This window comes from Xenia sp. Carnegie-2017, unplaced genomic scaffold, assembly GCF_021976095.1.
Source record: "Xenia sp. Carnegie-2017 unplaced genomic scaffold, XeniaSp_v1 HiC_scaffold_24, whole genome shotgun sequence".
Lineage (NCBI taxonomy): Eukaryota > Metazoa > Cnidaria > Anthozoa > Malacalcyonacea > Xeniidae > Xenia > Xenia sp. Carnegie-2017.
In genome coordinates, this window is record NW_025813487.1 from 9,321,335 (window position 1) to 9,349,042 (window position 27,708).

At 33.7% G+C, this 27,708-nt stretch overlaps 2 protein-coding genes across 3 annotated transcripts; one reads left to right on the forward strand and one right to left on the reverse strand.

Annotated features, from left to right (window-relative positions):
- Positions 1-285: 285 nt before the first annotated feature.
- Positions 286-2,121, reverse strand: LOC124450756. The gene is made up of 3 exons (XM_047001397.1): positions 2,046-2,121; positions 1,788-1,955; positions 286-1,501 (listed from the first exon to the last, which is right to left on the reverse strand). Exons 2-3 carry the CDS (start codon positions 1,878-1,880, stop codon positions 602-604), a joined length of 993 nt encoding a protein of 330 aa, XP_046857353.1. The 5' UTR covers positions 1,881-1,955; positions 2,046-2,121; the 3' UTR covers positions 286-601.
- Positions 2,122-5,922: 3,801 nt separating this feature from the next.
- Positions 5,923-25,763, forward strand: LOC124450751 (neurogenic locus notch homolog protein 2-like). 2 transcript variants are annotated; one of them, XM_047001393.1, is made up of 16 exons: positions 5,923-6,440; positions 6,962-7,207; positions 7,581-7,826; positions 8,338-8,586; positions 8,959-9,207; positions 10,023-10,133; positions 10,516-10,638; positions 11,100-11,372; positions 11,550-12,029; positions 12,167-12,410; positions 12,501-12,556; positions 12,837-12,941; positions 23,703-23,819; positions 24,118-24,228; positions 24,702-24,812; positions 25,172-25,763. In XM_047001393.1, exons 1-16 carry the CDS (start codon positions 6,104-6,106, stop codon positions 25,348-25,350), a joined length of 3,237 nt encoding a protein of 1,078 aa, XP_046857349.1. In that variant the 5' UTR covers positions 5,923-6,103; the 3' UTR covers positions 25,351-25,763. The 2 variants fall into 2 exon arrangements, with proteins under 2 accessions (XP_046857349.1, XP_046857348.1); XM_047001392.1 differs by lacking the exons at positions 23,703-23,819; positions 24,118-24,228; positions 24,702-24,812; positions 25,172-25,763 and adding exons at positions 13,418-13,534; positions 13,862-13,972; positions 14,536-14,646; positions 15,013-15,852 and having other exon boundaries at positions 5,925-6,440.
- The last annotated feature ends 1,945 nt before the right edge of the window (positions 25,764-27,708 follow it).

Sequence of the window (27,708 nt, forward strand, 5' to 3'; positions counted from 1 at the left end):
TCAACCTAATTCATGCCATCCCTCTAAAAACAAAGAGATCTACAAATACCTTTTAAATTTATTTCAAATAAAAAAGTTGAAACCTGACTAACAACTGAGCCATTTATTAGCTCTTGGTAATTGTTGCATTGCCTGCTTTAAAACAAAAATAGGGCAAACTAGCACATTGCCTGCGAATACTAGACAGTAAATTTTTAATGAGGACACCACCCTCTGGCTTCTTGAGTTTTATTAAAGTTGACAAAGGTTTAAAAATTAGTTAAACTACACAAATATCAGTCAATGTAAAATTCAGATAAGTATAATATATGCAAATTTGATTGTATGCACATGTAAAGATTGCATGCTCTAACATGTACATATTCTGGTAAGATTAAGTTGCACAGATTATACTTGTCCTAATGTGATAAAAGACTAAATACTTTTGTTACATTGTATATATACAATTACAATATTACAACTTAACCAAACAAAAAACTAATTTTAAAAATCTTTGTCTTCATTCAGCTTGTACATAAAATTACTTTGCTTTGTAACAAATCACAAAAAATGCCAAATCAAAAAGCAATTGTTAAATAATTGTTTTTTCGTAGAATGATTGCTATAAGCAATGACAGTTCTCTGTACTGAGCAGGAAATTTTCATTGCGGCTCAACATGCCATGTCCAATGCTTAGAAAACTTACCAGCCAAGAGCATGCTGAATCATCTCTTCCAAAAGGGGCCCCATCTTCACCAATAGCAACATGAAATGAGTTTGGCTGATTAAAGTTGAAAAGTATATACTTACCAATGTTCAAATAAAATTCTGCAAGCTTAACAAGAATATCTTCTATATCTCTGTAAAAACCATTGACCTTCTCACACTCATCCAACCCATTGCACAGATGTTCACGAACACTAAATAACTTACCAATATCAATAGATTTAATGTATTGCATTAATCTATCATAGGGAACCAGCCGAGGGGTGGGACATTTAGCAACACTAGCACGTTTAGCCCTCTTACTACCACATATCTGCTCATATGAGCTAGCCTTATAAACTCTTCTATACTTTTCTTTGCCCATAACTCCTTTGCTATAATACACCGCAATCGATCTTAACATATTCTCATCTGATCTTTCGAACTTCTTCAAATCTTCTTTGTAAATTTTTGGAAAAACCTTGCTCTTAAACTTACTGCACTTTTCTAATCCTTTTACTATATCACCCACTTTGCACTTTTTTTCTAATGTCTCCAACATTACAACGGTACCAGGCTTTGTATCATCCTTACTACCTCCATGAATGGCATTAGCTGCCAACATTGTCTCCATCCTGCGTGTTCGACCAGTGGACTCCACAAAACCTTGCCCAGTTGGTTTGTTTCTTCGCCTAACAACTGCCTTCCTGCCTATGCTAAAACCTTTCTCCTCTTGTTCCTCCTGCCTACTTCCACCTTCAATGAACTCTGTCCTGATGCTATCTAACTCTTCTACTTCATTCACCAATTTCTTTACCTGTAAAATTTATGAATACAGTTCCAGCACAAAAATGGCATACATATTCTGATATAAAATACAAGCACAAACAGTTCAAACTAAAAATACAATTAAACTGAAATCGTACGCCTTGGCGCTAAATATGTCGATTCTGTATAAAACAATCTTTCATTAAAAAATAAGCCTATCATTACAAAATTCGACACATCATGTCAAAATATTGCATATGTTATTGACTTATTGACATAAGAAAAGATCGAGTAAGCAAAGATCATTTCAAATAAAACTACTAAACATTTTGTACCTTATCATCAAGACGTTTAAGCTTCTTAGACACACATTTTGCTTTCTTTTGCTTGCTCATATCTCCTTCCCTTGCCAATCTTTTGTTGCGCATATATTCCCAAACATTGATCGTTTGTAATTCGTTGCCTTGCGGAACGGCATGATTGACGCTAAATTATCCCATTTTCTTCAAAACAAAAAACATACGATTGTAAGAAGACTATTTATCTTACCAAATGTCCAAAATTTAAACAAAAGAATGATCGGATAAAGAAACCTATACAAGCCGAAGTTAGACTAAATTATCAAATTTCGCCAACCGACGCCATTTCGCCAAAAACACTCCAGCAAGAAGCTCGTCTGTTGAAAAACTATATGTGTAACCATAGCAAATGAGATATCAAAATGATCCCCTAGTTATCCTCTATAGCACTCTTGTGTTCCCAAGTAGCTCAAGGAAAACGTTTGCTGGAAAATCATCGACAAAAATAAGGAATTTGCTGTTCGATGAATTCGTTACCAAGCTTCGAAAAATGTCGCGCGCCGGTAATAAAATTTGGCACATTCTAATTCTCTAATTTTGCGCACAAAAATGCCAAGCGTGTAATGTCCATATTTTTGTGTATGTTGCTGTCTATTTGGTGTCAACCTTAATTAGGGGGAGGTGCTTCTTCATATGTTCTTTTTTGCTCGACTCATTTCTTTTAAAGCGTTTTACTGAAGGTAATTAGGCAATCGTACATTTAAAAAAAGTTGTCGACACATCTGAATACATGAATAAACGGCTCTGTGCTTTACATGTCTTTTCGTTTTCTTGTCTTTTTTTATTTACCCATTTTTTTCTACCTTGGTGTCTGTCTTTGTGTCTATTTTTATGTCTATCTTTTTGTCTACCTTTGTTGTCTACCTTTGTGTTTATCTTTTTGGAAAAGTTTGTGTTTTCCTTTATGTGTACCTTAATGCCACCTATGCGTTTATATTTTTGTCTACCTTTTTGTCCCCTTTGTTTGTGTCTTTTGTCTACATATTACGTTATGGCCACCATGCTGGATTATTTTAGCAAAGCATTTTGCTTATTTACAATGCAATGTCTTCCAATGGCACAAAAATTCCATTGTTTTCTCTTTCCTGGGGGAATGGTTGCACACTATCCAGATAAATGTGCTTTGAAATTGAGTTACTTGAACATCATCTCTTTCATTACCCTTGAACCAATCTTATATTCTGATCATGTGGGTGGATATAGATCATATATTTTTAAACAACTTACCTGCATGCTGTTTTCCCATTGGTTTTGTCGAGTGTGTATGTCTAACTTCAGTAGTCAAGATATTCGATGTGTTGATGAAAAGTTTGAGAAAGCTATTGGTAATAACGGTAAAGCAAATGATCGAGGTTCAGTGTATTTTGAATAGATCGTGGCCACATGTGAAATTACTGCATGTTTCTAATGTGATTAGAGAGAAGAGAAGTTCTGTGTCAATCCTAAATAAGGTGGATAATGAAAAATTGATAAATCGTTTTGAAGATCTTGGTATCGAAGCATGAATTCGTAGTAGCAATACATAAATTAAGAGTTTACATCTCACGGAATCTGTTTAAGATTTATAAGCAACCATTGACAGCGATATTTTGATAATTTTGAATTGAATCAATAAGAGCTGCTTGTGTTTTTCATAGTAATAATTTCACATTACACAGTTGACACCAACGTTGAAAAACTGATAAGTTGACAAAACGCAAGGTTTAAAAAAACGATCGTTTGAAGTAGGTAGTAAGACTTCCAATGATTGACCTCACTGGAAAATTCTCACAAATAAAAACCATCTATAATTAATTGAGATGAAAATCGTGTTTTCAAGAAGCACATTTGAAATAGCTTATTCACAAAAAGACAACATAAAAATTTAGTGTAAGTGAAAATAATGTAATAATTTAAAATGTGCGTCAAAGTTCTTTCATTTTAACTTGTACAATGTACAATACTATCCATTCATTTTTGCCTCTTATAACCCTTCATTATTTAAAATGTAGTTTATAAAGTTCCAACCTCGTACCCAGGAGCGTAATGTAAAGAGCCTGGGTACGAGATTGACAGAGTGATAATGATCCGGCGAGTTAAAGAAATTGTTTTGAATTCACTTCCTCTAGTTCTTGACACACGTTGTATCACAGATTAGTGATAGCGTTTGATTCTAAAAAAAAACACTGTGTTTCTATTACTCCGTAATATTTTTATTGGCATTTTATTAAGCGTCAAGTCGTGCAATTTTAAATCTAGGAGGGCAGACAAGAATATGAAAAAATGTATGGGTATACTCGCATTGATGTTGTGCATGAGTAACCTCATGATATTGTGACACAAACTACGAAGGCTTCAAGCAATATATACATAAGTTTTCTTAAGAGCAGCTGATATCACGAGTGATTTGTTGTTGTTGTCGTCTTCTTGTCTAGCAGCAGACGTTCAAATAATAAAGTTGTGGTGTGAGGTATAGCTTCATGATACATCAAACATTTGGATTCACATGCAAATTTAGGTAACAATTTGGAATTTTTAGCCTTTAAGTAATAAACCGTTGTTTACAAGCATAGTATAATAAAATATTTTTAATAAATCTGTATTGTGTTGCAGTTCAAGGGGTTGCTAATGTCCTAAACCTCCGGTACTCTTCATGTTAAACCAGGGCGAACTGAGCTAAGATTTTTTCACTGCTACGACACTTATTTCATGTATCTCACGTCTGATATTGAGTGCAACTTGACATCACACAATAATCACAATCGCACTGCATCTTTGTTCGAATGAATGTAAAAAATTCCCAGAGATTTAGCATCCAAATAAAATTATCTGTACGCAATTTTAAAATGTTTATATGTATATTCTATTTGATACTCTAACACATAGAAAATAGTGCACACAAACGTTAGTTTCATTTGGTGTTTCGTAATGTCTTTAAATGTCTTTACGGCAAAAGCCAGTAGGAAACACATAAAGCTACAGAGAAGAGATATTAAATTTTCAAATTTTGGTAACTTTTAGCTCTTAAGTGGCATAGAGATCAAATAAAAACATGCATCTATTTATATATTCAAAAGCAATTTTTGTTGTTATATTTAAGATGTTTATATTGTGAAATCATGATTAAGCATTTCAGTAGAGTTATCTTCATCGATATTCAATCGTGTATTCAAATCATAAGAAAAGTAAACATGTCACTTCATTTGAATAAGTCTGACATAATTCGCACTGATTTCACAAGTACGTGTGTGACTACAATCATTAGTTGCACTTTGCAAATAACAAGATTGTCTAGCTGTCTTGTGAGAGAACTGATGTTTGTATAACATTCATTGTTATAGCTAGTAAATTGTGGAAGAACCTGTCTTTCTATATGAGAAAGCTGTCTCCTCTCAAAAGTGTTGAAATGCGAGATTCTATCGATTTATGGAATATTTGCGATCTTACTTATTATGCAAATAGCGAATTTATTTTAATTTATTGCTGACAACTGTCAATTTTTTATATAAAGCAAGGCAATTCTTAAAATTTAAAGATATTTCTAATTTAGCCCTTGTAATGAAATGTGTATAATAATAACACTGATATCGAATGATATACTTTTGAGAGAATTCCATCAATATCATATGCTTTTGTAAACATACGCAGAAAAAGTTTGATTAGCAAAAATGGGCGACTCAAATCTGATTATTTTAGTAATGAATATGAAACTTTTTTACCGTTAAATACGACTGATTTGATAAAAATCTTTTACTACCAATCTGGCAAACTAGAAACGGCGCACTAAAACCACTTTCATTGTCGAGTCCTTCTTATCAAAATGTGAAAGCGTTGAAAATTTAGTAGCGGTAATAAAGACACCTCGCAAACATAGAAAGAACAATAGAAAGTTTGTGAAAGACTCTTTATTGAATCTTTAAAATGTTTGGTTCCTTCAGCAATTATTCTTTAAAACTTAATTCTGAAAACAAAAACTCTTTGCGACACAAAACGCGTCTGTAGCAACCTGTAGACATGTACACACATGAATCTGTAAAAATAATAGAAAACACTGCCCATTTAGTAGGAAGCATTGTTATACTTTAGCTAATGCAAATTTATGACAGAGCATATAAAAGAACAGACCACTTTCCTAACCAACGTTAAGAAGAAGGTGCGACAGGCTTAAATGGATGTAAGAATGCACCAACATCTATTCAATCAATCTGAGCAATAAAGCATTTTTATAGCTTGCTGGTATTTTAGATTATCAAGTAAATATAAAGTGACATAGCTAGTAAAATCTGCAGCAGATAAATATTGCTTGATATAAAATGAGACTTTTCATGTTGTTTGTCGTCGTTGTGATAGTGCATGATGCATCGTGCTGGTGGTTTTGGCGACGTAGAAGACGACGACCTCGACGACGTTATTGTCGTACACCTGGTTCTTGGTCGAGCTGGAGTTCTTGTAATCATCATTGTGGAAATGCAGGAGTACAGATACGAACTAGAAAATTAACTTCCTCTAAATGGATTTACGGAAGCTGTCCACGTTATAATTTACGGCAAACAAGGCCATGCAACAGAAATAATTGTCGCAATGGAGGAAGACAAACCTATGGACGTTGTATTTGTTCAAGCTGTTACACAGGAACGTGCTGTGAAAAACGTAGGTTTTGAATGACATTATTTTAATGTGAGTGGAAAGATTAGAATTAATCATCGGCTTCAAATTGCTGCTGGAAGTAGCCCTCCAGTTGCATTCAGCACAGTATAGTAGTCTCACTTCACTGTGCCACTTGCTGCTGTATATTTAATTCGAATACTGGCTGCGGATAGCCACTTAAGCGCTTCTATTGGTCAGAAAATGCAATTTACTGGCTGCCACTATGTTAATCACATGCGCAATAAGATATGCGCTTAACAAAAATTGTATAGAGTGGGACTACTGTTTGTTTTTTTACTGTGGTATTCAGCTTAGAGTTATTCTTAATCTTTATTACTGTTTGAAACATTTGCTACCTCATTATAGGAGGTAGCTTACAGAATTTTATGAAAATTTGTTGTACTTGTAACTTGTCTACTTGTATCTTGTATTCATGTTTCTGTAAAACGTAACACTTGCACATATATCTGAGTGTTGAGTAAAATTTATCTGAACATCGGAAAACAATAATTTTTTTTATCAAGCACGTCGAAGAAATTGTTTAGTCAGTCCATGGTCTCCATGGAGTTCATGTAATCATCGATGTGGAAATGCAGGTGTACAGACACGAACAAGAAGAAAGATTAGACCAGAAAGTTGTGGCGGACATTGTTATGTTTTACTCCAAACAAGAGCATGCAACAGAAATAAGTGTCGCAATGGAGGAAAACCAACCCATGGTAGATGTATCTGTTTACGCTGTTCGTCAGGAACATGTTGCAACATTAAAGGTAGGTGTTATATTGTTTTGCGTTACCTTGCACCGTGCGTAAAAATCTTGGGACTAATAGGCTATTGGCTTCAAGCCATGACGGGAGACAGCCGTCCAGTTGTATTCAGTTCAATGCCATAGCCATGAGTTATGTTAAGTTACAAACTGTAAGTTAACTGTAAGTTACAAACTCTTGCTGTCTCATTATAACCATGATTACAGTTTTAAACATTTTCTGCCTCATCGTAACTATGATTAGAGTTTCAATTATTTGCTGCATCATCAAAATCGTGAAGATTATTTCAAACACTCGCGATTTTGTCGGAACAGTTTATACATTTTCATGAAAATATACAATATTGAAATAGTACAAAACTAAAATTTTTATTAAGCACCTCCAAGAAAGTGTGTAGTGAGTCGATGGTCCACGTGGAGCTCTTGTAATCATCGATGTGGTAATGCAGGTGTACAGAAACGAACAAGATACAAGATTAGACCAGAAAGTTGTGGCGGAAGTTGTCCATACAAATTAAAGGATAAAAGAGCATGCAACAGATATAAATGTCGTAATGGAGGAAGACCAACCTATGGGCGTTGTATTTGTTCAAGCTGTTACACAGGAACGTGCTGTGAAAAACGTAGGTTTTAAATAGCATGCGTGCCTGGAAAGATTAGAGTTAATCATTGACTTTAAATTACTGCGGAAGGTGGCATTCAGCACAGTATAGTAGTCTCACTTCACTGTGCAACTTGCTGCTGTATATTTATTTCGAATACTGGCTGCGGCAAGCCACTTAAGCGCTTCTATTGGTCAGAAAATGCAATTTACTGGCTGCCACTATGTTAATCACATGCGCAATAAGATATGCGCTTAACAAAATGTTGTATAGAGTGGGACTACTGTTTGTTTTTTTACTGTATTATTCAGTTCAGAGTTATTCTTAATCCTTATTACTGTTTTAAACATTAGCTAGGTAGCTTATAGGAGGTTGCTTATACAATTTTATGAAAATTTAATGTACTTGTCTACTAAAGACCGAAATAAAACAATGTATTCATGTTTCTGTAAAACGTAACACTTGCACATTTATCTGAGTGTTGAGTAAAATTTATCTGAACATTGAAAAACAACAATAATTTTTTTTGAAGCACGTCAAAGAAATTGTGTAGTCAGTTCATGGTCCAGCTGGAGTTCTTGTAATCACAAATGTGGAAATGCAGGTGTACAGACACGAGCAAGAAGAAAGATTGTGAAAGAAATTTGTGGTGGACGATGTCCATACAGATTACGCCAAAGAAGATCATGCAACAGAAATAAATGTCTCAGTAGAGGATGGTCGTCATACGGTAGATGTATCTGTTACAGTTGTTGGAGAGGAAAATGTTGCAACATTAAAGGTAGGTGCTGTGTTATTGTTTTATCTTGCCTTGTGCAAGAAGATTGGGACTGATTATTGTTTTCAATTTATTGCGGAGGAATAGCGCTCCAGTTATATTCAATCCAATTTCATTAACATGATTACAGTTTTCAACATTTGCTACCTCATCAAAACCATGATTACAGTTTCAAACATTTACTGCCTCATTGCATATTACTGTCGCAATAGCTTCTTTATGCATTTTTATTAGAATGTTCTTTTATTGTCTACAAATAACAGGACGTAAAAAAATTTATAATGTTTCAATAAAAATATAATACCTACTCAGCACTCGCGCATCTAAGTATTAAGTAAATAAATATTGAAATAAAACAAATATTTCTTAATCAAGCACGTCGAAGAAATTGTCTCGTCAGCAGTTGGACCAGTTGGAGCTCATGTAATCATCAATGTGGAAGTGCAGGTGTACAGACACGAACAAGATACAAGACTAGAAAAGAAAGCTGTGGCGGAAGATGTCCATACAGTTTACGCAGAACAAGAGCATGCAATAGAAATAAATGTCGTAATGGAGGAAGACCAACCTATGGTAGATGTATCTGTAGAAGTGGTTGGAAAGGAAAATGTTGTAACATCAGAAGTAGGTGTAGTGATACTTGATTTTAACAAAATAATTCATTCTTAAATTTTGATTATCGTGATATATGAATTCTTTACTACGCTCTGAAGAAGATCTTCATTAATTATTACTGAAAAAAGATGTTGACGATAAAAGGCTTATCTACTGTAACAAGACATCGTTAATACTGTGCATGTCAAGCGACTAAGTTCGCAAAGGTTGCAGGACGCAACCTTTAGCAGACATGTTTCATATAACAAATTGATTGAACGAGAAAGCCTGAAAAGTACAGCATGAGCGAACATTTCCGGCTTGGCCTACCAAAGGCTTGAACCAATAAAAATCTTTGTTTGATTATCTCACCCACGTAAAGTAATGAGACATAATGTACATAAAATACTGCTGCAAGTCAAACTCTGTTCTTGAGTAGCCTGAGTGAACGCCTAATTGGAGTCTTAATCGTTTTATACTGTACAAATTCCAACTGCTCGGTCTGTACAACAGCAAATCGATCTGATCTTTTTCAATATTAAACCTCGAGCTTGGTAAAATAGAGCTTAATACCTCCACACATAAATAGACAATTTTAAAGATTAGTTTTCCATCTTCACGTTTAATGACCACGACATACTCTATGCGACATATATATGGCGCAAATGTTACAATTTCTGAAAAAGTCAGTGTTTCTGGAAAAATTGCGAATTTTGATGGTGTTTTTTCATTACTACTGTCAGCAAAAATTATGACAGTTAATTTTTGGGTTTTAACATGATCAAGGCAACCGGCATTTTCGGTTTGAGATATATCAATGAAGATGTCTTATAATTTTCATTTAGTTGGAGTTTGTAATCGTTCTCTTTGCAAAAATGGTGGCTCATGTCTTGTTGATGGCAGATCATACAAATGCATTTGTCTTCCAGATTTCATTGGTGTTCACTGTGAAAAGGGTAAATTTTTAACTTATAATTTGTTATAAGACTTCAAAGTCGATATATTTTGAAAGGTTATGAAAACAAGTGATTGAAAATCATGAAATAATTGTAAATGCTTGCAGTACAGTACTCATGTGGTTTAAGATGGAGACGAACCACAAATCATAATACCATGTAAAACTAAAATTTAATAGGCTCTACCATCATTACCTATATACAGACACATACCTTTTAAATACATTATATTCATTTTAATATACGTCCACTATTTATAACTGCTTCTTCAGGTAACAAAGGCTTTCTCTGTTTTAGTGGATATTAATTTTTATATAACTTTTTGTCGGCATTATTATTATTGATTAGAAAGTCTAAATATTATATTTTGTTTTTCTTTTAGAGGTTGCAAATCCCTGCAAGCCAAATCCATGCAAAAACGGTGGACAATGCAACGTATTGGGCAACATTTACACCTGTAAATGCAAGCCTAAGTTTGGTGGTTACAACTGTGAACATTCTCAAAGTAAGAATACAAAACGCTCATAGTTAATTTTATTCTTTGCTGATTTCAAAAGCCACTACCGTTTGTTCAAATTGTTTTGTCAAATTGGAAGCTGAACACCAGTCCTTTCACCGGATTAAAATTTTCGTCATTTGGATTGCTCTGTTCATATAACAATTAAATTTTCTTCCCTCTACTTGTCAATTTATTTTTTAACAATCCTTTTATAAAATTAAAATTGATACAATTATTCGGCATGCTGGAAAAGATAGAATGCACGGCTCAAAGTGGGAGTACTGAGCAAACAGCGAAGCCCTCTTAATCCGGAATAATGAAAATGCCTGTCATTTAAATAAGTTTCAACTGTAAATGATTACTCCACACTCAAGACGCAATACCTTTTCGAGCTACTTGTTTAAGTAACAGAAATAATCCAAGTTCATATGTCTTGTAACAAATTTGATTTTATTTTTTTTACTAAGCAACATGTTATGCATCTGGTGATCCTCATTACACCTCATTCGATGGCAAAAGATTTGATTTTATGGGAGATTGCGAATACGAGTTTGCAAAAGATTGTGAAAAAAACAAACTTTTTACTGTCCTTACAAAGAATGAGCGTTGTGGACGGCGTGTGACCTGTACAGCGGCTGTTAAGATAATTATAGCGGGATACTTCATTCAGTTGACACGTCAGCGTGGTACAGCGAATATAAATGGAGTTAGGTTGTCAAAATTCCCAATAGTCCGTCGTGGTAAGAGTTTCAATGCTTTTGTTTTTATTACATATATTTAAATAATGGTTAAAGCTAAATAAATAAAGCATGTTTCAGAACTTCCGGGTTAAAAAGAAAGTAATCCTCCATTGTAATAAGACTCAGGGATCAGTTTGAGAATTGAGAAATAAAAATTTACGAATATCTTTGTTTAAGGATTCAAGATCACCTATCCCGGTAGGAGTTGGCTGATTTTTACTGCGGATATCGGAATGTCAGCAAGTTGGGACTTTCGGAGGGAATTAAAGGTGACAGTTTCTGGAAAATACAAAGGAATGATTTGCAACACATCTTTATGTGGCAACAACAATGGTCGTAAAGGCGACGACCATCACTACAGTAGAAAATGTGCTCCACCACCAACACCATGCATCCCTGATTTCAAAAAGAAAGCTGTGATTGATAAATGTCACTTGATGGCCGATCGTTCTTCACCATTCCATGGTGCATGTAACCGTTATTTTGATCCAGCCGCCTTGATCAGTAATTGTAAATATGACGCATGTCGCTGCACAGATCCAATGAAATGTGTTTGTAACGCTTTTGCTGCTTACAGTAAACTTTGTGTTGAATATGGTGGTCTTATTGACTGGAGATTTAAGGGAACTTACTTATATCCAAAACTCAAGGAATGTGGTAAGAAGAACTCTTTAAATTTACAATATTTTCTTCCTTCAAGTAGAAAAAGTGTGTATGGTAATACAAAAAGATCAATTTAGTTTTTCATAAATCATTACAATCATCCCTAAATGTGCATCACATTTTCTATGTAGAACAAACATGCAGTAACAAAGGAGAAATTTTCACTGAATGCGGATCTGCTTGTGCAAAAACATGTCGTGATATATCACGTGGTCTAAACTGCAGTGAAACCTGCATTCCCGGATGTCATTGTCCCAAAGGATCTTACTTGGACGACAAGAATCATTGTGTTCCTATGAAGAACTGCACATGTTTCTTTGAAGGAAAGTATTATAAGGCCGGGGAAAATGTCAAAGTTGGACGATGTAAAACCTGGTAGATATTTCTTTCTTTTGATAAGAATTATTATATGAATAGTTTATTGTGTTCACTACAATTTTTTTTCGTTTGGTGTTTTTTCTTTAGTACGTGTAATATGGGAGCTATGGCGTGTGTCGAAGATCGAAACTGTTCTTCTAAAGGTAAGAATGACATTGGCTTTTTAAATGTTTAATTATTTTGAATATCGCTACGTGAAATGTGCTGTTTGAAGGTGCATTCCTGGTAAAGTTAGATGTAAATAATTCAGGAAATGTAAATGTTTTTGAAGCACAAATTATCACGATTTATCATAAGAAGATCAACCTTTTACAGCTGTATATTTGATGTTTGTTAAACACGTTTCATCTGTTTTTCTTATCAAATGGTTGTATGAAAACTTTTCTAAGAAATGCTATATGAACTAATCAAATACGTTTATAGGTCCTTGTGAGTCTTTCCCGTGTAAAAATGATGGTGTTTGTATCGAGAAAGGAAATAATTTCACTTGTAATTGTACGAAAGAATATCAAGGAAAAACTTGTGAAGGTATGTTGTATTACATTCTTAGTCAGCGAGTTTACTGAGAAAACTGCGCATGTCAGTGATGACACGGGTTATTATTGCAACATTCATGTTGAACTTGTGACAAGCCGTTGGCATATGAATGGACTGTTCTCAAGTCTTAACTGCATATTGACGACTTTCAAGCATGGAATTTTTGAACGTATGAATAACATATAAATAAATTAATTTGTTTTCGGTGAGTGCAAACAGTTTTTATCCGCGAATCCTTCTCAATAGTTAGCGCAGTTAATGAAATTCAAATTTACTTTTTATTGATATTCAAGATTAGTGGATCATGTTAAGTTTTGTTTAATATGAAGCAGTGTCAATTACGTTAATTGTGTGTAGATTGTGCTTATAATAAAAATTGTCATTGTAATAAGCTCTACGTGATTTGATTTGTATTTTATGTTATTTAGAGAAAGTTTTATGTGTCGTAATCTGATAATTTTTTATAGAGTTAAAACCAACACCGTGTGACTCGCGTCCTTGTAAAAACAACGGTACTTGTACAAACAAGGGAGAAAATTTCACATGTGAATGTGCTTCTGGTTTTGAAGGGAAAACTTGTGAAGGTTTGTCTAAATCTTGAACTTTTTTCAGTCATTGATACAAAAACTCTTTGACATGTGTGTATAAAATAGTGCCATATAGGTCTTATATTTTTATAACTAAAACGTATAAAGTATTATAATATTTAGACAATGAATAGAAATTGGTTTTAAACTCATCGTAAATTGCACATATTATACCTCATGAAAGTATCTTCTTTGTTTATGACATAAGCATGAATTATGACATAAAGAAAAGGATGATATTAGACATCCACAAATTATGAAGTAAACCACAACTTAAAAGCATATCACCAAAACGTTCTTTATAAATATTTCTTTTACATTAAGTTTTGAACGCTTGTGCCAAAGAACCATGTAAGAATGACGGTGTTTGTTCAAGTAATGGATCTTCTTATCGATGTGAATGTAAATTTGGTTTCACTGGGAAGTATTGCCAAGGTGAGTATATTTGTGAAATTTCTTATTTCTTTTACATTTTTTCTACTCCAGCTTATATATTATATATTCCTTTGAATTTACAATTTGAATGTGTATGAAAGAATTTACAATTCGTAATTTTTGCGACAACTGAGGTTGTCCATGCTATCAAGAACTATTCAGACCGATGTCAATGTTATTTGTCAAAGCAAAACTGAGGTGGTTAATAATGACCGAAGTCCAAATAATCATTAATATAATGCAAAAGCCAAATTCAGTAATTAATTTACTGTACAATTATGAACGAGAAAACTTCAAAGTATTTTGTACTGAAGTCATAAATTTTCCGTGCTTCATCATAAAATATTTTCAATAAGCTAGCAAATATCGAGGAAGATTCTGCCATATTACTTTTTAGGTTGTCAATTGTATCCAGGCTCTCTGTATTACCCACATAATGTTCCACGTCAAGGACATTTATTACATAGTATCATTTGAGTTATGTTTATCCATCTACTACATTTTGTGGGCATTTACTTGCCATGCTAACTACATACGCACTTCGTACCTATTATTCTTTTTAGATATAGATGCTTGTGCTAAAGAACCATGTCAAAATAATGGTGCTTGTACAAGTGTTGGATCCTCCTATCAATGCAACTGTACATCTGGTTTCAATGGAACGAATTGTGAGGGTAAGCATGTTTTGTAAATTTTACACTCATAATTTTGTTACTCGTGTTTTGCAGGGCCACTAGTGCAAGTTTCGGTTTTGTTAGTCGAAAGTTTGTGAACCGAGCTGCATTGCGCACTTGTATCGTGATTGTGCAATATAGCCACGGCTACTCCAATACATGAGCTCTCATTATACAAAAAATACGATGAAAAAATATTTGCACACAAGACGCACCTACGGGTTAGAATACTTCACGTTTATGCATATTTTATGTGAATGAAGCACAGCAGACATGCTTTCCATCATTCCTTTATTGTTTTTGTTTTTCCCATGAACTCCATGCGTTCTTCCAATTCGACACATGAACTTACATCATTGCATTTAGTTGTGATGAAGTCACGTTATAAAGTGTGCAAAAGTTACAAATGGTTGAAACAGAGAAGCAGAAATGTTAAATATGGGCATGGTAAAAAGTTAAAATGTGACAGACGTCTCTCAAAAGGATGGTACAGATTTGGTGGTGGAGCTGGAACAAAAATGTCTGAATCCTGCGTTCCAAAAAATCGATGTGGTACGCATGCCCCTGGCTGGTTAAATGGAACTCATCCCACTGTGGATGAAGGAAATGTGACCAGAAAAGTCTGCTATCATTGGCGTAGTAAATGTTGCTTATGGTCAAATGCTATTAACGTCATAAACTGCGGTCCATATTTTGTTTACAATTTAATCCCAACTTTTAGTTGCCATTTAAGGTATTGTGGCGCAGACTAAAACACAACAATTGTGTGTGATATTTAGCTGTAGCTTGTTCTTATTCTTCCATAAAGCATCAATAATATGATATATGGATTTTTGTGAAACGTAATTATCTTTAGGATTTTCATATTTTGTATTTTGATTAACTGTACGACAGACCATTAAGCTTGTTTTATAACATTGTATTTTTGTGGAGCTACTAAAGTTGAAAGGTGGCAATCTATGAGGAACGAGGCGGTTAATGAAATAATGTATTTAGTATAGTCAAGCTATGTTAAGGAATGCGAAAGTTGATAGTTTAATGTATTTAGTTATGTTTTGCTACTAATGCATAATTTGAATGAGGTTCATGAACTAATGTATATGTTATAGTCATGCTATATTTTAATATAGGATAGAATTTGTCTCTCTGAAAGAAGTATCATATGGAAAACGCAGCTTTTTGAATTTAAAATTTGAATCTTTTTTAGCTTGTGCTTGATCTTTTTTGAATCAATGGTTGTAAGCAAATTTGCCAGTGCAAGACGTCACATGCATTCTATATATCTATAAAGTCAAAACTTCTCGCCGTGTTTGGAAGACACGAGCGTCTGCATTGGGAAAGGCTAATGTGTAGTAAACAAGAACTTCCACAGTTTCAGTTGTGTAATTGCTACAAAAACAATGCAAAGAATAATAACAAAATTGTCTAAGTTTTTATATTTTGGGCCGCGCAACGAGCCCTTCTGAAGCGATAGAGTGTTGCGAAACAAGACAGAGCGAAACGCGGCGCAGTCATAAAATATCACGAGTATATTATTTTGTTACATTTTTTAAAAAGCTTGCTCGTTCATGTCTGTCCGCAATTGAACTTGAAACTATACTATTACCTATACAATATAAACTCATCGCTAATTGACAAATGCGACAATTGAATAAACTACCAATACTAAATTTACTTTAATACTTTTGCTGGTCTTTCTATCTCTCAATACTGTAAACAATGTGCCTTTAATGAACTGAATTTCATGTTTGTAAATGTAGATCGTCTACGTTGGTATAGTCCTGAGAAGGAATATACCAGCCTGGACGATCGACATTTACAAACATGTAACGATACTCCCGGGTTCAAACCATTTACATTAAACTGAATTCCATTTTTTGAGAGCATTTGCCATGTTATGAATGACATGAAGTTATAAAATTCCTCAGAATAAATGCGTAACACAGTTATTAGTACAGTATAGACTCTATAGTGAATATACAGTAGAGCCACAGCATTGAACTTCTTCGTGCCACGCGTATCTAATTAGGCATGTGATTCGCATAAAGGCAGCCAGTCAATTGCCAATTTTGACCAATACGAATGGTGAATTGGCTAACGGTAGCCAGGTGCACACGAAGTGGACCTAATGTTAATTCACTGTAATGTGAATATGAGTACTGAAACAGTTGAGTAAAAAGTTATGTTGTAAGTTAAACTGGTTAAATAAATTCATCTGCCATGAAGTTCAAGAATTAATTAAATTTGGCTTTACATCCTACAATGAAATACCATCATCGTTTGCTTTGTGTACTTCGAAATTGCACTTGGTCACCAGTTAAAACTGATACGGCTAAACGATAGAACAATTTCTTTCTTCATTATCCTATATTTCGGGAAAAAGCATAAGCTTATCTTCTGACAATGTCAAAATATTTTGTTCAAACACAAGAGCAGATATTCTCCGAGCCACTCTCTCATCAAGTAAAATACAACAATGGCATTAAAATGCCTGGTTTAAGACGTGACAAAATCGCTTCGTCAAAATTGAATTCTTTATTGTGCATATTGACTGGTATATTTTAGTTTTTCAAACTAACAAAGAATCTATTTTAACAAAGTTTCATTTCATAGACACTTTAAAACGTCTGGCGTCCACGCGCCATATTATTATTCAATGAACAATTGAACCGTTTTGTATCCTCCTTGATGACTTGACATTCACGAGCGTACATCATTTATATCGTTTTTGTTTGTGATAGTCACAAATATTCTTTTATCCTCGTGATAAAGCTAGGATTCCCAAGGACATATAATAGTCTTGCTCTACCTGCGCTTATGCATGTATGGGTTTGTGCTGAACGCGGATGAGAACCGTCAAACCTTCTCATCTCACAGTCCAAGCTTTGTACTTTGCACGTTTTATCGTGTATACCCAGTAGTGTAGTTATCAGCCGTACGTTTTCTGCTCAGCAGGACTAAAAACTTCTGTTTAATTAATAATTACGGAACGTATAATAATATAGAATACACACCTAACTTCTTTTTCAACACTTCCTGCAATTAATGTACAACAATATTCAGTCGTTTTCGCCACTATTAAAAAACCTAATTTCAAAAAAATTTCCTTCCTCTTCTACCAGAGTGAAGGTGTCAGGTCGTTTCGTAATCTTGTCATTTCGTACCCATTGCTCTGGCTACTGATCGTTTTTGTACTTTAACGCAACATGACTGTTTTTATTGCCGTTAGTACTTAATATAGGACGGAAATGATAGATATACTCTATAGAAGAAGTATCATGTTTCTGTAACTGTACTTAAAATATCAAGTATACCCTAAACGTAAACAAGTCGACTGTTAAATTTCTCACACTTCATAACATTAAAATTTATCTTTTGAAGGTATGAAATGCTAGCTCTCAATCCTTAGCTTACTCCTGCCAGCAGATAAAATACATCCATCCATCGTCTTGCCTTTTTATAATCTAGTCCATTTAATCATCCATAATGCAAGTCTATCGATCTATTAATAAACGTGTTCTCGCAAATATGACGAGTACAAGAAAAAATATTGAATCAAATTCAAATTTTTACGAAGATTTGAATGTATAATGAGACGCCATGCGTAAAGTTCATCCTACAATGATGAGGGCTAACAACCAAAAGTACGAAATGACCAAGCTTAATTTTGAGAATCCCGCTTTGGTACAAAGCGCAAGAGCACGATTGAGGCGAGTGTAAAACGACAGTAAAGCAAAATAAGCAGAAAAGTGTTTCTTTGGGACAATAGCCTATGCGTGCTTGTTATTGGCGTTTTGAATAGCGTTGATATCTTGTGATTTAAAACAACAAGAGTCAGGAGCAGGTCAGACGCATTATCAACGCACGTGAAACAATGTATTGGTATTGTCCTTTTGATGTTGTATATCAGTAACCTAATGATATGATGAGAAAAATCTATGATGGTTCAATTAATGTATGAATATGTAGCAGCAGCTGATACCACGAGTAATTTGTTGTCATCTTCTCGTCGAGTGGCAAGCAAAATATATTGTACTTTTGAAGTAATCATGGTAAAACTTTGCAAAATATGTAAGACATAGCTGGTTTCACATGCAAACACAGGTAACAAATATAAATTTTTACAACTGAACTGATAACCTGTATGACAATGCCAATGAATTTACAGGTATAAAACTATAATACAGGGTGTTTCTTAAAATCTCTTTGAAATCAGGCAACGCTCAGAATGTTGCATGATTAAGCAGCATTTGGAATTCATTAAGGATCACCAGAGAACTATAAAGGCAACTACAGCTACGTTAGTAACCGTATATTGCAAATTTGAAGCGTGAAATTCTTTTCAATTGCGTTCAGGCTACCTAAGGGATAAATCATGCAAATTCTAAACGTCGGCAGACTTCCAAGAGAAACGGCTTCTTTGATGCATCCTGTTATTAACATCTAAAGAAGAACGTTCAATAAGTCTGTATTGTATTGCAAATAAGGGGATGGTTCAAGGCTCAATCTCTCTGTATTAGGTGTTACAAAGCCAGACAATTATTTTTCGCCAGCAACGCCACTGTTTCACGAGTCTCACGACCTCCATCTCCGACCTGCAATGTAATCAGTCATCGCACAAATCACCATGTACATTAAAATTGAGAACACAAGCGATACGTAAAGCATCTTTCCTCGAATGAATGCTAAAAAATACTAGAAAATTGTTGTAAAAAGAAACTATCTAAATGATATGACCAAAACCATTCAATGGGGAATATTGGAGAAAGAGGTTGACTGCTCCTCTTGCATACTGTTGCTGGCGCCAGTGTAGCTTATTAAGCCCAGCACATACTAAAGCAATCATTTTACCTTTTTTTACTAGTCGCTGTTAGCTAAGTAATTTAATTAGCTTATCTTCATATCAAAAGAGATTGTGTGTGTCAATGTCTGTTTGTTAACTGGTTGCACGAACCATAAGTGATAAAGACTATTTTCATAAATTTCAGGGGCCGGTTGCACGAAGGCCGAATAGCGCTGGATAGTAAATTTTTTTGAGCGTTCATAAAATGTCGCACAAGGAAAAAATTTACGATTTCAACAGTTCAATCACTAAAATAAAATATTGTTTCGAAGACTACAAATTTTTTTTATCGTAAGAAAAATATAATTAAACACCTTTTTTACAAGTTTGAAAATTTTTGCTATCTAACGGATGACACTATCAAGGCTTCGTGCAACCGGCCCCAGAGTTACAAATTTTGCAAAACTTCAAAAATATTTCTTATTCTGGTGTTTGGGATAAAATGTGTTGCCGAGGTGTGTGTTCTTTAGAATGATCTTCATCTAGGTATGCTTATACCTAGGATCGCGTAAAATCAGCTTGACTGCAGCCAGTTATCACACTAACCATATCAATTAGACTTTGAGAGACATGATTACTCAACAAAACTAACACTAGCGATAAGCATCCTATAAATTATTTGCACACATAGTATGCACTTTTAAATATACAGCACACCATTATAAATACTTTTTTGCTCTTACTGAAGAGCAAATGTAATAATATCATGTATAATTGCGGAACAGCAATTTAAACAAGAAATCAGTACTAAGGTATAAACAATACTGGAAGTTCGCACGCAACTTTGTACGTGGAGTTAATATCACAGCTGGCATTTTGTTGTGTTTGATATTCTAACGAATAGAAAATAGCTACTTCACACAAACTTTAGTTGCACATCGCAAAGGCTTTAAAATCCCTTTAAATCTTAGTAAAAGCCACTTTTCAACTCAAACAACTCCAAAGAAGTTAGATTAAATTCTCAAAATGTTGATACTTTTAGCTCATCTGTGAAATGCAGATCAAATGAAAACATACATCTATTGAAATATTTAAAAGCTATTTTTTGTTACTCTTTTAAAAATAGATTAATTAAGTTGTAAGTGAACACGTCCGGTCGTCTTTGTAGTACAATCTTGACAAAGCATTTCAATAGAGATACCTTCAGCAATATTCAATCGCATGATTCAATCAATTGATAAGAACAGTCAACGTGTCATCTTCATTCGAATAAGTTTTACACAAATTTCACTGAATGACGAGTACGTTTTCCACCACAATCATTAGTTCCAAAATATAATGTTGTCAGTCTTGTAAGAGAAACTGAAACATTTAGTTTCATAGCCAGTAAATTGTAGAACAGTCTGTCTTTCAACTTGAGAATGTTGCTTCTTTTGAAAAATTATAAAATGTCTTTGATGAATTAAGAACTTATAGCTAACATTCCCATAATGTCACTTCCATATTATACGTAACATTTGATATTAATAACACTTTAAAGTTGTGTAAGTATATAAAGAACATATAATTGGAAATATTGGTGATAGTGGGTCACGTTCCTGTTGCCTTCCCTTACATGCGCCATTGAAGCTTTTTAAGACTTGCATACACCGAAGCTATCGTATTTTCACTTGACAAAAGCAAGTGAATTACCTTATCTATAGCTATTATCTAAGCCGATGTTAATTTTTTAAAATACCTGAATGCATGAAATACTATTTTGTATATTTGTTGAAAATAATATTATTTCTCTAGCTGCTTGTCACACTAATTATCATATCAATGCGACTTGAGACGCATGACAGCTCAAAATAAACACTGATGATACAGCATCTATAAAATCATCTCTACCAGTAAAATGCATTCTTGAGCTGAAAATATCCTTTTCATGGTTATACTATTTAATATTCGACTATCGTATAGAAAGTATGTATACAAAAAAGATAGTTGCCGCGAAATCTCTTGTACTGATACTTTATCTTTAATCTTTAGTCGCATAAATATCAAGTCAAACAAGCTTCTATTTAAAGATTTAATTATTTTTGTAATACATCACGATAAAGCGTTTGAATATAAATATCTTCAGCAATATTTGATCGTATGGTTCAATCAATTGACATAAACATCAACGTGTCATCTTCATTTGAATAGGTCTGACATAATGTACACTGAATAACAAGTACACATGTGCGACTACAATTATTACGTTGCAACTTACAATGTTGTCTGTCCGGTGAGAGAAGCTGAAGATGGTTAAACATTCCGTGACATAGCTAGTAAGGTGTCGAACAGTCTGTCTTATTTTAAACTTGTATTAAAATACTCTACGTTTAATCCTACATTTCATACATAATTTATAGCATTACTCATCGTTTAATTTATTATATTGCTTGTACAAGTGGCATATGCGCTCGTTTAATTTATTAAAACAACTTTGCGCTATGATTATATGTAATAGTGTAAGTGTATTAGCCTTTGACGGGCGAGAATGTTTCAGTTGTTTCAAGAATCTGCTTATCTGGATACTAAATAAGAAAAGGTTTCCCATAAATAAATGATTTGCTTTTACTAAAATCGTTTGCTGGACTTTTGATAAACTTGGAAACACAACACCCAAACCACTTTTATTGTGGAGTCATACATATCTAAGTGTGAAAGCCATGAAAATTAAGTAAGGCTATAGGAGAGAGGTCTTATTTTGCTATCTTTTAAAGCGTTAGTGGCTAAGACAGCTTGCGAACGCACAAACAACAATAAGACGTTCAAAAGACTCCTTTGTCCAATTTTTAACACGTCGGGTTCCTTCAGCAAAGTTTTTCAAAAATCAGTTTTGAAAACAAAGGCTCTTTACCACATAAAATGTTTCTGTAGTAAAATAGCTGTCACGTGAATTTGTAAAAGAAAATATTGTAAAGCATTATGAGTGCAACATATAATTTATGTAAAACATAGCATTCTAAACTCAGGCAAAGTTACTAGGTTAGCTACACTACTGCAAGCGCTTGATTTACAGTTTCAAATAGCTTTACATAGGTTATAGAACCCAGACTACATGCAAGAATACCATTTTTTTAAAAGCTAGATTGATTTTTATATTTTTGCTCTTGCACTTTATTAAAATAGGAGACAATACCTTTCTTGCTTTAGTAAGTGGGCAAGAGTAATATTTCAGTTCCAACACATTTTTAAATAGAGCAATTGTAAAAATAATTTTAGACCTAACTCGAAATGAAGTTGCTCTCATATCCTAGTTTAAAAAGTGTAAAAAGAGCAAAAAAGCGCTATAAAATAAGTTAGGATGGTGAAAAACATAGCCGAAGTGTTTGGGTTGTACCGCCAAATTACAATTCAATGTTGCCATCGATAATTAAATCGAAACACTCAGGGAATGGTTTATAAAAGTATTTAAAAAGCTGAGAATTTCATAGAACTATGTATGAAACATATGGTGACGTAATGCAAATCATAATAACGACTTGAACAAATTAAGAGCACTATACCATCTTGATTTCTTCATCTCAATAAGCATATGATATGATAGATAAAAGTAAAATTTACAATTTTAAAATTTATAATGTATTTTGGCAATCTTTAATGTACAACACTTTTCGTTCATTATCCGCTTCTTTTAAAAACATATATATTTTCAGAACTTACCTCGATTATATGTTCATTAACAGTTCGCAAATTACATTGCTCCCGAAAGTTCCTTAGCTGTTTTTTGTTCAGTCTTTTTTAAATTCTGACTACACTCGCGTCTCACGAATAATAAGCGTGGGTTACACGCATTTCTCGCTCATTCTTACCATTTGAATAGTAGAAAAGTTTTGGTGTTAGCCGGTTAGCCCTGCCTTTTGTAATAGCAGAGTAGGACAGAGTATCCATGCAAGAATACGAAATGATGTAATCTCATTGTCCTTATCGTATTGATGTTCAGTTGTGTACCAGTTAACGATTGCTCATCAAGATAAAATCTGCGATAGATTCAAGCGATGTGACAAATACGTTAACGTTTTACATTCAGGATAACTCAGTAGGGTACAGTTTTTTAAAGTTTAACTCAGATAATATAAGTTTTCGCCGAGTAAAACGGTGTCGATCCCACTGTTTGTACGTTTTGTTTAGACTGAAAAAAGATGTCATTCTTCAAATAAATTTACGTGATTTTATTTGCGTGTTTCATGCGTTAACTTAAGAAACTATTATTTGCTCTAAGCTGATGTTTTTTCTATAGAGTTAAAGCCAACACCGTGTGACTCAGGTCCTTGTAAAAACAACGGTACTTGTACAAACAAAGGCGATAACTTCACATGTGAATGTGCTGATGGTTTTGAAGGCAAAACTTGTAAAGGTTCGTTTAAAACTTGAAATTTGTGTAGTGATATGTACAAAAACACTTGCGTGTGTGTTGGTCATACTTCTAACTGGAAATGATTATGACACTTTAAATATTGGATAGAATGTAGTTTCACACTCATTGTAACTGACACGTGTTGTATTTCACGAACATACTTTGAATGTTTATGGCAAAGCTTGAATTATAACATAAACAAAAGAATCATATGAGACAACCGGCAATTATGATATAAACCACAGTTTAAAGAAACATTTTATTGCAAAGTATTGTATAAATATTTTTTTACATTAAGTCATGAACGCTTGTGCCAAAGAACCATGTAAAAATGACGGTGTTTGTGCAAGCAATGGATCTCCTTATCAATGTGAATGTAAATTTGGTTTCATCGGAAAGAATTGCCAATGTGAGTATATTTGCTGATTTTCGCATCTCTTTTTATTGTATCTTTTTTACTTTGTATTTTTTCTACGGTAGATATAGTATCTTTATGTCTTAGCTATGACTGCGAAAGCATTGACATTTTGAAATTTTTGTGAGAACTCCCTTGAAGTATGCAAATGATTAGCCATTATTTGACGAGGTTGTGCATTATATTGACAACTATTTAGACCAAGGTCAAATGATTTCTGCCATAGCAAAGATGAGGCCGATAACGTTGCAGTCAATAAAGAAGCTGAAGGGGAAATAGTTCTTGGTATCTTGCTAAACCTTGTGCAATAATAGTTTATTATTTGACGTGAAAAGAATTTGTTTTGCAAGGTTTGATAAAAACCCGGTTTTATGAAGAGGTTGTCTGTGTCTACTTCATTTTGCGTCCATTTATTTCACAGGTTAACTACATACATGTACGCGCTGCGTGCCTATTTTCCTTTATAGATATGGATGTCTGTGCTAAAGAAACATGTCAAAATAATGGTACTTGTACAAGTGTTGGATCTTCGTATAAATGTAACTGCACATCTGGTTTCAATGGAACGAATTGTGAGGGTAAGCATGTTTTGTTAATTTTACACTCATAAAATTTTTTACTCGTGTTTTGGAGGCCACTAGTCTAGGTTTCGGCTTTTGTATGTAGTTAAATGAACTTTGTTCACCCAAAATGCATTGCATTGTAGTTTTGAAAATGTACACAAACAAATACGTAGAATGATACGTATGATACGAATGATACAAATACGGATAAACAAACAAAGACTATGACGTTTAACATGAATACTTATACATTTTATTAACTTGTCATTTTGCGAAACTAAGAATATCTAAAGGAAGTCCAGACAGTCCATGCTTTAATGACGGACATCTTTACTCATTAGAACGATGATGCCTAAATTTTTCCTTATTTTCAGACAGTAAAGTGCTCCTCAAGATGTTTCAAATGGAAGAAATAGATTGTCTTTCAACACAAACATTCATCTTCACCTTTTATATTAATTCTTTCAGACTGACCACTCCAAAACCGGCGAATCAAATTCTATTTGTATATTCTGCCATCGATGTTAGCAATAATTGGGAGAGTTTGAATTAAAGCGAGGGGTGTCCAGCATGAGGGGTGTCCAGCTTTAGTAACGTTATAGATACCACAAACTATTTGACATGTTAATATGGATTAGCTTCTATTGGACGCTCAAATGTGTGAATCTTGCGTCAATAGCGAGTAACACTAAAAAAGAAATTTATTTTACATTTGACTTAATAAAGTTACGAAAAGGAATTGCAGTACGCTGGCAGAGTATTGCAATATCTTTGAATTATATTCGGTCTATTTGAACTAGAGCTGATTACCGTATCATTCAATTAAGCATTCGAAATTAAACATTTATATTAGTTCTTTTATTGTACCTATACGTAATTGGCACTGTTATAACATTGAGGGATGTTATAAAAGTGTCTTCTTGTAGCAGTTAAAACATTGTGAATACAAAACATTTTCTCATAAAACTACTTGAAATATCTGACAGCAATTTAACGTCAACATCGAAGAAAGCCTTTCCTGTAAATGTAAAATGTTTGCAGTTAACAGCTGTCTTCTGCTGATCATCGTAAACTACAAGTTTTGACAGAATTTAACAGATCTTCTGCAAACACAGGTCGTACCACATACACAAGCTTCATTAAGTTTGTCATGATTGTATTTTCGAATTATTATTACAGTTGTTCTTACATGACAACAGTTACCGATCAAAAATGCGGTATTTGTTTGTTTGTTTGTTTTTCTGATCGTTTGTTCTGTCAAGCCACTAACTTTATGTTTAGTATTTTTCAGATACCGAGAACGAGAACATGCAATAACTGCAAGTCAGGCTGTAAGTGTTTGTATTATTCATGAAATCAAACAGCTTTGTTGCTCGTGTCTCTTTTATAACGACGTTGCCTACCGTTTAGCTAGAAGGACGTTTCTTATGGTAAGTTTAATAAATTGTTTTTACTTGGTTTTACACTGAGTATCATCATGTGAAGATAGCATTTTTTAGGAATACAAAATCTTTGATTTAAATATTTTAATCGGTGTTTGCCGATGATCAATTAAAACGTTTGATTATGCCAAAACTATAAATATCAAGAGCAAAGTCACATCTAAACACACTAGCACAAAAATATTCACATAAAGGAATAATTCCCGTCTTCTAAATTAAATTAGAGAGCTCCCTCACTCTCTAATTTTGGAATGAAGTTCTTCAAAAATTCATTGTATTCCAAAATAGAGTTCTGCCACCTATTTTGAAATACTTTAGCACAAAAATTTCACAAATCGTACACTTGATAATCTTAGCATTTTTTGAAATCTTACGAGTCATCCTGTCCTGCTATTAAGCAGTCCATCCAACTTAACTAAAGACAGTGACATTGCTTGGGGAAGTGAATTTTAACATCTTCAGCTGTGCCACACTGAATTCTGCGGGAAAAACATTTCACGTTCCAAAGAAATGAGTTGGGAGCAAAAGAATTTATGAATACACACCTCAACTAATTAACATTCTAGCAACGTCCCTGTCCACTGTCACAGTTCGTGGAAGTTTGAATTATTATCCATTTATTTTATAATAATAATGATGGTGGTTATAATAATCTTTTTTAAATCTCACGGAATCCTTTTGAGATTTATAAGCAATCATTGACAGTGATATTTTGTTAATTTTGAATTGAATCAATATGAGCTACTTGTATTTTTCATAGGAATAACTTCACATTACACCGTTGACACCAACGTTGAAAAACTGTTAAGTTGACAAAACGCAAGGTTTACAAAAACGATCGTTTGAAGTAGGTAGTAAGACTTTCAATGATTGACCTCACAGGAAAATTCTCACAAATAAAAACCATGTATAATTAATTGGGATGAAACTCGTGTTTTCAAGAAGCACATTTGAATTAGCTAATGCATAAAAATGACAACCTTCAACTTCCGTGTAAGTGAAAATAATGTAATAATTTAAAATGTGCGTCAAAGTTCTTTCATTTCAACCTGTAAAATGTACAATATTATCCATTAATTTTTTCCTCTTATAACCCTTCATAATTTAAAATATAGTTTATAAAGTTCCAACTTCGTACCCTAGAGCGCAATGTAAAGAGACTGGGTACGAAATTGACAGAGTGATAATGATCCAGCGAGCAAAGAAATTGTTTTAAATTCACTTCCTCTAGTTCTTGACACATGTTGTATCACGGATTAATGATAGCGTTTGATTCTAGAAATAAAACTCTGTGTTTCTATTACTTTGTAATATTTTTATTGGCATTTTATTAAGCGTCAAGTCGTGCAATTTTAAATCTAGGAGGGCAGAAAATAATATGAAAAATGTATTGGTATACTCGCATTAATGTTGTGCATGAGTAACCTCATGATATTGTGACACAAATCTACGAAGGCTTTAAGCAATGT

Excerpts from the sequence above, each read along its gene's own strand:
- LOC124450756 (XM_047001397.1), bottom strand. The coding sequence starts at position 1,880 with ATGCGCAACAAAAGATTGGCAAGGGAAGGAGATATGAGCAAGCAAAAG. Across the intron at positions 1,502-1,787 it reads TTAAACGTCTTGATGATAAG|GTAAAGAAATTGGTGAATGA; the intron begins GTACAAAATGTT and ends TAAATTTTACAG.
- LOC124450751 (XM_047001392.1), top strand. The coding sequence starts at position 6,104 with ATGAGACTTTTCATGTTGTTTGTCGTCGTTGTGATAGTGCATGATGCA. Across the intron at positions 12,411-12,500 it reads GTTGGACGATGTAAAACCTG|TACGTGTAATATGGGAGCTA; the intron begins GTAGATATTTCT and ends TTTTTTCTTTAG. Across the intron at positions 12,557-12,836 it reads TCGAAACTGTTCTTCTAAAG|GTCCTTGTGAGTCTTTCCCG; the intron begins GTAAGAATGACA and ends ATACGTTTATAG.